The sequence below is a fragment of the Astatotilapia calliptera genome, chromosome 6 (assembly GCF_900246225.1).
Source record: "Astatotilapia calliptera chromosome 6, fAstCal1.2, whole genome shotgun sequence".
NCBI classification, from domain to species: Eukaryota; Metazoa; Chordata; class Actinopteri; order Cichliformes; family Cichlidae; genus Astatotilapia; species Astatotilapia calliptera.
The window spans coordinates 40,989,103-40,999,877 of record NC_039307.1 but is presented as its reverse complement, the minus strand read 5'-3'; the positions used below and the strand labels follow the sequence as shown (position 1 = coordinate 40,999,877).

Here is a 10,775-nt window from a genome sequence, read left to right as displayed (position 1 = left end):
ACCTGCTTATCAGACGTGGCCGTGTTTTTATGAGCACAGAAACCTTTTTAGTTCTTTCATCAGTGTAGAGGCACCAGGATGATGAGCGCAGCCACTGCCAGCATCCTGTGTCTGAGTGTCAGCATGATGCAGACAGCCAACACCACAGGCAGCATGTTAACGCTAAGCTAAGAGCCCAGAGTGATGCTACAGCAGAGTGTGTGCTGACCCCAGACCAGCAGCCAGAGCCTTCATCAGGTAACAACGTGACGAGCAGTCAGCCTCCGTTTCTACCTGAGACGATCAAGTGCTCAGACCTAAACACTAAGACAAACATCACATGTGTCGTCACTGGGATTTGTGTTGGTGTGTGGGACACTGAAACACCTCCAGCATGACAAACATTTGACCAGACAGCGTGCAATGAATCTGCATGATGTGACGTCTCTGATGTGCTGCTCAGAGACGGTGCAGCCTCTCACAGCAGAGGCAGCGAGAACATACAGGAGGTCTCAGTGATGGAGTTAATCACTCAGTCTGTGCCCGTCCCCAGCTGACGCTCATGTTGCTTTGGTGCTTTTTGCAGAACATTTGTGTTAAACTGATTAGACTTCATGTAAATACACACACACAGGAAGCAGGTTACAAAAGACAGAGGTGCAGCAAACTAACGGCAACAAGTGCACCACACACCAACAGTTGTGACATCATTTCTGATGTACGGGCCGTCTGCAAGGAGCTCATAAAGGACTAGAGGTGATGATGATGATGATGATGATGTGTCTGCCATGTGCCAGCTGATTCATGCTGCTCACAGTTCAGGAGTTACAAGCTCATTCACAGTGTTCATGGTCTGATTGGATACTTCCATGGAAACGTGTGTGTGTGTGTGTGTGTGTGTGTGTGTGTCTGTCTGTCTGTCTGTCTGTGTGTGTGTGTGTGTGTCTGTCTGTGTGTGTCTGTGTGTCTGTGTGTGTGTGTGTGTGTGTGTGTGTGTGTGTCTGTCTGTGTGTGTCTGTGTGTCTGTCTGTCTGTGTGTGTCTGTGTGTGTGTGTGTGTGTGTCTGTGTGTGTGTGTGTCTGTGTGTGTCTGTGTGTGTCTGTGTGTGTCTGTGTGTCTCTGTGTGTGTGTGTGTCTGTGTGTGTCTGTGTGTGTGTGTGTCTGTGTCTGTCTGTCTGTCTCTGTGTGTGTGTGTGTCTGTGTGTGTCTCTGTGTGCGCTGCTGTTCCATACTCATCCTTACACACTCACATACTGCATCCTGTCCCTCATCAACAACAGTGTGTGTCCTTTGTGTGCTGCAGAGGACTGTGTGGGTGACGTGACAGCAGCTCATGTGATAATATTCATCCAGTCCTGTTTCATGAAGTTAAGGCTGAGGAAGGTTAGTAGTGTATAAGCCTGCCTCTGGAGGAGAAGCTGTGGTGCAGCGGGCTGTGGAGAGTTCGTCTTTGGGTTCAGTGCTGGATCTTCTGATGCCTCTTGAGGTTGCTGGGGTGGGAGAAGCGCCGGTTGCAGACGGAGCAGCTGAAAGGTCTCTCCCCGGTGTGCACGTTGTGGTGGATATCCAGCTGGCTCTGGCATACGAAGCTTTTGCCACACAGCAGGCAGGTGTAGGGTTTCTCCCTGGTGTGCCTGGCCATGTGCTTCTGCAGGTCCGACTCCATGAAGAAGCGTTTGGTGCAGATGGTGCAGCCGTACGGACGCTCCATTGTGACGGCCTGGTAGAAGGACAGAGGGAGGGCTTTGTGTTGGACCGCAGGGTGGTGTAAAGTCAGGAGGTGGGTGTCACTGGAGGAGTTGATGCTGGAGGTTCCTGGAGGGTCATTGTGAGGAAGCACAGACCCATCTCCGGCTGAGCACAGACCCGAGGACCGAGTCGCGTCCTTGTGTCCGTCTCGTCCTCTGGTTGTCTGGACTGCATCTGACGAGTCACCCCCCTCCCCTGCGGTCTCCTTGTCCGATGCCCCTCCCCTATCAATGACGATCACTTCTGGCAGCGGGCACTTGGAGGGCTCCAACGCCGCCTGGTTATCTTTGCTGTTGTCCTCACAGGAAGCTGTACCCAGCCCGGTGTCAGCACCTTTACTCGAAGGCCGACGGTCCCCTGCTCCGGTCTGCTGCGGCTGGGAACTGTGAAAAGTGTCGCCGCCCTCAATCTCAGCCGTCCCACCGTCAACAAAGCCGACGACGCTGGATCCACTGACCTCTTTTCCTCTTAAGTGTCTGGATGTCTGGCCGTCGCTGACGCCGAGTGACGTAGCAGTGGTGGAGGCAGCATCTCGTCTCGGCAGCTTGTGGTCAACAGACCCAGCGTCCACTGCTCCCTCCACCTTGACGATCAGCAGCTCGCCCTCCCCCTCAGGCTCTGCTGACTGAGAGGACACACCCACTTTGAGAACAACACTGTTCTTCACATCATCAAACTATTTCAAATGTAATCATTACAACACACGTCCAAATAAATAGTTACATAGTAACGTGTTACATAACTGTTTCCATGCAGAGCAAAGCTGCAGCCTGTCTGCATGAATCCAGCTGATACTTCCACGTACCCACCGTGATGTTTTGGTTTCTGGTTTTAAAGGCCCATTTTCACAGGCAGACAGGTAACTAGACTGTGCACATTTTAAATATTAGGACTGTTTGTATTAGTTTGCAGTGAATGACGACAGTCTGAAGCCCACAGGCATCAACAAATACTGCGTTTCCTCCCTGAGACGTTGTGCTGCTTCTCTACTGTGCCGTCATCCTCCAGATAATTATGGACCCAACATTAGATTTCTTATTCACGCTCAACAACGACAAGAACACTTTTCACTTTAAATGAGGGACGCACCACATGACAGCAGCAGCTAGCTGGAGGGCTATCGTATCACGGAGGACGCTAACAGCAAAGCTGTGGACAGCAACTGAGCGTAGCTGCAAACACAAACCCTCACATATTTTGCCAGTGAAGAAATTTGGCTTGGAAAACAGAGACAAGTGAGCATTTACAGGCTTTTGCTAAATGCAGACACATTAGCTCCTGTTGCTGTAGGTGTTCTTGCTACCACCTCTGAATGAAAACGCACCAGAAGAAAGACAAAGCCAATAATGTTTGTCACTGTTGTCTGTGGACGTTACGACGTCAGACATGCTAAGAAACATCACATCGTGAGGGGAAAGTGTTCACAGGCAGTGGGACAGAAGTGTGAGTACACTCTGTTAGAGAGTGCATTGAAGCACACACACCATGAAAGAACTAAAGCACATGTGACTGTGGTCACAGACACTCACACTCTATTATAGAAATGTCTACATCTGTTCTATTGTGTTCCCTGCAAGCCCAGAGAGTCCTCATAGCTCCTCCCACGACTGGAAAAACAGAGAGCGATGGAAGGAGGAGGGTGGGGGGAAGTTAGTGAATCAGGAAGTGTAGAGGAATAATAAGCAGGAAGTGAGGTCAGCTACAAGAGGATGAAGAGTGGAAATACACTTGGTCCAGATGACCTTTGCAGGTATGAAGGTGTCTGTGAGAGGCTGTTGAAGCATGGAGAAGAACTGTACTGGTACAGATCTGCCAGAACGAGGCTGATGTTCAGAGCTGCAGTAACTACAGAGGGACGATGAGCCACAGCAGGCAGACGTGGGACAGAGCTGTTGAAGCAAGGTTACAGAGATCAGTGAGCAGAAGATGTTTGCTTTGAGGGTGATGATGGAGAAGAACAGAGAAGGTCAGCTTCACTGTGTCTTTGAGGATGAGAGAAAGCAGATGACAGGCTGCTGAGAGAGGAACTGTGGTGCTGCATGGAGGTCAGCAGTGTCAGAGCAGTGTGTGAGGTGGTGCAGGACACGTACGAGGAGACGGTGGTGAGGTGTGTGGGTTACATCAGGCATCTGCTCTGAGCCTGTCCGTGTTACACCTTCATGGATCGTATGTTTTAAACGGGGGTAGAGTAACAAAGGGAGGTCTGCCGGGGCCACTGTGGTCACTCGCAGTCACAGATCCAGCCATGACCATTTAAAAACAACTTAAAACTATAAAAACTTTGTGTGACAGTCTGTAAGTGTGAACAGTTTGGACTGGTGTGTAAACGGACGTGTGTGGGTGAGGATTTACCTCGGCTTTGGTGGTGGTCACAACCTCCTGATCAGCATCCTGGTCCAGACTGACGAGCTGGATCTTCTGCACAGACTGATGAGCTCCTGGCCCTCGGTTCAGAAACCTGGTCCTGCCCTGCAGAGAGGGGCCTGATGGGATACCAGAAGAATGATTAGAGGCTCGTGAGTCTGATCATTCAAAATAAAGACTCATATAAACAATCAGGTGTTTAATGTCGTGCCAAACACATGTGCACGTTATGTATTAAAAAGCTGCATGTCCACAGAGTCAGAGGCTCGCCGCTCCGAGTCAGCCCTCCTTACACCGACGGCTGACGCAGTAGATCATCGTAACAGCTAAGCTGGATTTGAGTGTTTGGACAAACAGACTTCATCACAGGTGAACAGGTACAAATCACCACCTACTGACCAATCAGATCTCCAGAAAACAGCCACTCCTGGGAGATCCCTGAGACGTGTGTGCCGACAGTCTAACGCAGGGGTCCCCAATCCCAGTCCCTGAGGGCCGGTGTCCTGCAGGTTTTTAGATGTGTCCTTGATCCATCACAGCTGATTTAAATGTATAAATGACCTGCTCAACATGTCTTGACTTTCTTCAGAGGCCTGGTAATGAGCCAATCATGTGATTCAGGTGTGTTGACCCAGGGTGAGATGTAAAACCTGCAGGACACCGGCCCTCGAGGCCTGGGATTGGGGACCCTGCTCTAACGTCTGATATCAATTCTTAAAGGAAACTTTGTTTTCTCTTGGCTGCAAACTATTTTACAGCACGTAGTTGTAACCTGTGTGTTGTGTTTATCACTGACAGTCAAACCATCAACCAGCACTGAGGCTACAGTAGCTCCGCCCCACTCTACTGAGTGCTTTAACTGGACCAACCAATCAGCTGCTAGTACAATAACCAGTGTGACTGGTCACATGTTGTCCACACCGTGGATGAGGGAAGCCAGGGTCGTGGGTTTGTTGGGCCCTGCCCTGCTTTGTTACTGCGCAGCCGCCAGTACGTTCTCCTCCAGTGGCAGCCAACGAATCAGAGACAGGAGTGAAATCGCTGACTCAGGCACCGAGGTCAGAGGTCAGCGGTGTGTTTACTATGGACTACACGATAATCAGCCCACAGAAACAGTGGAACTGCAAACATATCCCTCGGGTGTGAGTACGCCTGGATATAATAAGCCCGTGGCGTTGACACTCGAGTCCACCAAGCTACAGAGGAGGACGCTCCAAACACAGGACAGGCCCGCGGCCGTGGTCAAACACGAAAATCACCGAGTGCCCAGTGGACTGTGTCACGCTGAGTCACGGCACACTGCCCTCCCACCGCGTCCTGATCGTGTCTGCCAGCCTGTCCTATGACGGTAATGCTTCACCACCCGGTGCCGGTGCTACATACCCGCCTGCGAGTCCCTGCTCTGCCGGCTGAAGAGGCGAACCCCGGGAAAGCGGCTGCTGATGGAGCCCTCTGCCCCCCTCACCCTCTCCGCTCGGTACCGGGCGATCTGCAGCTCCAGCAGCTTGATTTTCCTCCTCAGGAACTCGTTCTCCTTCTGGCTCCGGGACATCTCCAGGTGAACCACCGCGTATCCATCGTCCACAACTTTACAGATTTCCGCCACGGCCGCGTTAGCCAGCACCTCCATGATGGAGGCGATCTGAGAGTGGAAGTCCACGGCGGCAGACATCTTCAGACCTTCGGCCCTCTCACAGAAGGCGGAGCCTGTGCGTTGTTACTGCTGCTATCTGACATGCATAACCCGGGACCACCACCTGCACCTCGGCTCACAGGACGGACGCTCTTCGGAAGCTTTAACGTCGACGGAGCTTTTCCAGAAGGAACCCCGGCGATCAGCACACAGCGCCCCCTGCGGTCAGGGGCGGTACTGCCTGTGAGCGCTCACCACAGCCAGAGCTGAGAGGACTCCCCGCGCTGCTGCACGAGAGCACACAGCCAGCCCACGCTGCAGTCACGGGCTGCTTTCATGATTTGTGTGTAACAGTGAACAGCTGTAAAGGGACAGAATGAAAAGATGAAATCCTTGGTTATGACCTCAAACTACAGAAACCTGTGAAAATGAGGAGAAGCACAGAGCTGTGGGTGGACAGTCGCCCAGACAGCAGCACTGCCGTGGGGTGTATCTTCCATTACTGCTTCTTTTCTACACCGGCACACAGTCACACAGACATGGACCAGTGTTACAGTTCTGTCCACATCTGTACTGCCTCACACACAGCGTTTATTGTCCCAGTTTCATGTCAGATTAGGGAAAAGGATCAGCAATGGGCTCTTTGAGCTCTGCAGCCGGACGACGATACAAGACCACGGGTCAGTTTGCAGCTCAGACATCAGAGCGCAAACTCTAACGAAAGGAGCAAGAAAGGAAAGGACAATGGTTTCAGAAAATCCAGCAAACACAGAGAAATGAGACGCACGGGAGGGAGCAGCACAGTTTTCATTCAGGGCCCTGTGACCACTGTGCGAAGGACAGGCGTCACTGAAGTGACCCAAAACCACAAGAAGACAAAGAGGCAGCCAGATCCAGAGATGGGCAGTAACGCGTTACTGTAATCTCATTACTTTTTTCAGGTAACTTGGCCAACACTGGCCAGATCTCAGTGAGCTGCTGCAAACGGAGCTCTGCAGCCATGGACGCTTGTCAGCAGCTGAGATTTAGTGTTGCTGGTTTTGAACATGCTGGATCATCCCCATACCAGCTGATGGCGCTAATGCGCCGTTTTGCTGTTTACCAACCTCCAATGAAACTTTAAAAACCCAAGAAGTGCAGCCCCCCCACCCTCCCCGCCAGGAGACACTACGGGAGTTTAAAGTAACGCCTAAATCTCGCGATGTTTGCCTCCAGTTGCTCTTTGGGGGGGATTACAGGCGAGTTGCACAAGGTCAGTCGAGCCGGTGTAGAGGCGACCAGGTCGGCGTGTCCAGGCTTCGCGTTGTCCGCCAAATCATCTCCAATGGCCAGAGGAAGCCGCAGCCGTCCCTCGGCTCCAGCCAGGTGAGACTGTCACAGTACCTGTGTGTTAATATCTCAGCGCTGCTGCTGCATTAGTGCAAACGCAGCGCTGATCCCGCCGTACACGTGACTTTCACGGTGACGTGCGCCTGAAACACTGCTGCCATTTTTCTGCGTCACAAAAGGTGAGTGAAGCAGCTTCAGCTAACAGCTCTGAGCTTGGACAATTATACAAATATTAAAAACATCATTTGATCATCTCTGAACTAAAATGTGTTTAATGCTAGCCTGAATTCAGCTGTTGAAATAAGAACAGCACAGTTTTCACCTGTCATATCTGATGTAATATTCAGTTCAACATGTACTGACACCTCTCCAAATGAAATAAAATGATCCAGTTATGAAGCTGAACTTTAGGCAGGAGCAAAGAAACCAAACACTAACATGACTTCTGGACTGAATGCATTCTGGGATGTTTGGCTGCACTGAGTCCACGCAGGCAACCGCCATCAATGCATCCTGGATAGGACGGGAGGAGCCGGAGCACATCTGGGAATTTGAATTGCAACAGAACTTGATCTGCGACGGATGACGTATCACAAATCCACACAGCATGCTAACCAACTCCAAACCTGCTAACTCTGATGTGAAGCCTACCCTCAGAAACTAACAGCAGCACAGAGCGTTCAGCAGCTGGAAGCTCTTGTCCTGCTAGCAGCAGTGTTGCATGACTGTTTTTCTCCTGTCTGTAGCCCAGCTCCATCCCACGCTCCAGCTCCTGTTCATGCACCTCCGGCCTCGCTGGTCCCAGCTCCTGCTCAGTCCCAGGGTCCAGGACTCATGGCCCAGATGGCTACCACAGCTGCAGGAGTAGCTGTTGGCTCAGCTGTGGGCCACGTGGTTGGCAGCGCCCTCACGGGAGCATTCGGTGGGGGCAGCAGCAGCAGTCCAGAACCAGCCAAAGCTACATACCAGGTAAGAGGTGGTTGGAAATGCCGCCCAGACAACGCCCAGCATGCCTCAGCTCTAATGTTGCAGCTGCTGTGGTTTGAAATGCCACGAGTGTGACATTTCTTTATGCTCTCATTCAGGAGCCCCCCCGGTCTGCTCCAGCCCAGCCAGGCCCCTGTCACTTTGAAGTCAAACAGTTTCTGGATTGTGCCACCAACCATACAGACCTCACTCTCTGTGAGGGCTTCAACGAGGCGCTCAAACAGTGCAAGTTCTCCCATGGTAAGTCTGGTAAAGGAGGCGTGGAGCCTCATACTGCAGCTCTACTCGGAGCACGCCACGAAAACCTGCAACAACAGCCCACCGGCTTCATGTGATTGCCCTGAGTGTGCAGTCACGTGATCAGTGGGGGTGGGTAGTCAGTGGAAAACAAACATTCAGGACCTCTAATCGATCCTGGTTATTTTGGTTCCCTCATTAGGAGCAGTTCCCTTTAAAACAAAGTGCGCTGATGGTGTCAGGAGACGACTGATGTCTGCAGGGCGCTCACTCGTGTTTGTTTGTGATTGTGCAGGTGTGACATCGCTGGTGTGATGAACGGACCCCCACAATCATGGTGAAGATCACGTGACACCAACGGGAGCGCTGTCCTTCAGAGAGTGTGTGTGTGTGTGTGTGTGTGTGTGTGTGTGTGTTGACTGTACAACAGTGATGAACTCTTTAATAAATAGCTGCTGTTGACGTCACGTGTTGGTCTGTCCTACTTTGGGATGCTGCAGCGAAACAAATGTTCACTTCCTGCTTTGATTATTTTCAGTGTGGGAAACTGATGATGATGATGGTGGGTAAACACTGTGAACATTAAAGGTTTGTTTGCTGGATTGGTGCTGTAAGTCTGCTAGCAGCTGGATACTCACAGGTGTGTGTGCCACACACTGCACTAATGTAAACAGCACACAGATCTGAACATTACAGAAATGTTTTCACATGAAAGCTGCATTTTAAATTTCACCAGGTGTTTTTTAATAGTCCCGTTAAATTTGCAAAAAACCCACAAAATGAATCGAGCCTTTGTGAGATCTGCAAACAACAGCTGAGCGTCCCTGTATAGATGTTTGTTTGAAAGAAGCAGCCAGTAAGGTTGCACAGAGGTCTGTGTGTGTTAGCTCCCAGCATGAGCCACACAACACTGCTTTCAAAATAAGACTGTAACTCCAGAAACACTGAATCTAACAGATCGTTATCGTTGCAGCTCTGCCCGACACACGTGCTGTGTGTCTGAATGATGTCCTGTGTGGCAGCAGAGCTGAGTCTCTTTGCTGCACTGCCTGTTCAGAGGTTGGTGCAGATCATCTATGATGGATACCAGTTTGTTCAGGGCCCTGCTCCCCACCACAGCTTCCAGTTTGCAGCACAGAGGCAGCCTTCATTCAGTTTGTTGGTGTGAGCCGATCTCCCCGCAGTGACTGAAAAGCAAACACCTCATCACCTTCTTGTTGCAGCCTCTGTGTTGCTCGTCCCTCCTGTCGATGTGGTCGTCCCAGGATACATATAGGTCATGTCATCCCCCCTGAAGCCCTCTTACTCTCATGCAGGAGTCTGTTCCTCCCAGCCACTGCAAACTCTTTGTTACCAAATTCCATCATCATTCAACTGCTGGAGCAAAAATGATAGCAAATAAGGATTTATGAAATCTTTCTGATAGCGCTAGTCCTCCGTTTAATTTATATAGCTCCAAGTTACAACAACGGTTGTCTCAAGGCGCTTTATATCGTAAGGTAAAGAAAACCCCCAAAATCATGTGACCCCCTACGAGCAGCACTTTGGTGACAGCGGGAAGGAAAAACTCTTTTAACAGGAAGAAACCTCCAGCAGCACCAGGCTCAGGGAGGGGCGGGGCATCTGCTGCGACCGGTTGGGGGTTAATATATTTAAAATGCAAACGCTCCCTAATGACTGTGTGAAGGTCTGATCTGGAACATCCCTGAAAGCGATTTTTGTGATTCAGTCCACTTTTCTCTTTACAGCACAAACAGGAAACGAGCTCCTACGGAGCCCCGCAAGGTCCACTAGAGAAAGGAACTGAAGCTGTGTGAGATCCTGCAAGAGTGTTTTAAGTCCACGTGCCTCCAGGTCAGCACTGAGACCTCGGAAACAACCACGGCCGCTTGGCCTGAACTCTGAGCACATTAAACCAGCCGTCCGGGACAAAGTCTTCCCTGTCAGTCTTGGTTAAGTTCACTAACATTATGCTCTCCACACTGTATATAAATGCCACTTGTTTTGCACATATTCAACTCTGTATATTTTATATATTTTATTATTATTATTATTATTTTTTTACTATTTAATTTGTAAAAATGTGTGTACACACACACACACACACGTAGGAAAACATTTAGTATACACATCCAGAAATGCATACACTATTATATATTGTACATATATTTATTAGTTTCAGGTTGGCCATTCTTGTATTTTGCTCGTTTGTGTTGTTGTGTTTGCACATCTCTGTTGCTTGTGGGGCTCGCACACAAGAATTTCACTCGCATGTGCTGTGCCAGTGTGCCTGCACATGTGATGTGACAATAAAAGTGATTTGATTTGATTTAACAGTGCTCTGGACAGTCCCGTGCGAGGCTCCGTAGGGCTTCATAAGAACCTGATGTTTAACAGTCCACGCTGAAGTTACCTGGTCTCCGTGAGTGCTCGCGCTTGTTTCGTTTTGACTTGAAGCGTGGGAGCACACACACACTGCAGCCGTGGACGGTCTCGT

At 50.4% G+C, this 10,775-nt stretch overlaps 2 protein-coding genes across 2 annotated transcripts; one reads left to right on the top strand and one right to left on the bottom strand.

Annotated features, from left to right (window-relative positions):
* Positions 1 to 1,147: 1,147 nt before the first annotated feature.
* Positions 1,148 to 6,838, bottom strand: LOC113024820 (zinc finger protein 568-like). The gene is made up of 3 exons (XM_026172165.1): positions 5,476 to 6,838; positions 4,081 to 4,211; positions 1,148 to 2,353 (listed from the first exon to the last, which is right to left on the bottom strand). The coding sequence occupies exons 1-3, from the start codon at positions 5,762 to 5,764 to the stop codon at positions 1,436 to 1,438; spliced, it is 1,338 nt and encodes a 445-aa protein (XP_026027950.1). The 5' UTR covers positions 5,765 to 6,838; the 3' UTR covers positions 1,148 to 1,435.
* A 73-nt stretch (positions 6,839 to 6,911) lies between these two features.
* On the top strand, positions 6,912 to 8,745 carry chchd10 (coiled-coil-helix-coiled-coil-helix domain containing 10). The gene is made up of 4 exons (XM_026172167.1): positions 6,912 to 7,090; positions 7,801 to 8,023; positions 8,140 to 8,281; positions 8,574 to 8,745. Exons 1-4 carry the CDS (start codon positions 6,927 to 6,929, stop codon positions 8,591 to 8,593), a joined length of 549 nt encoding a protein of 182 aa, XP_026027952.1. The 5' UTR covers positions 6,912 to 6,926; the 3' UTR covers positions 8,594 to 8,745.
* The last annotated feature ends 2,030 nt before the right edge of the window (positions 8,746 to 10,775 follow it).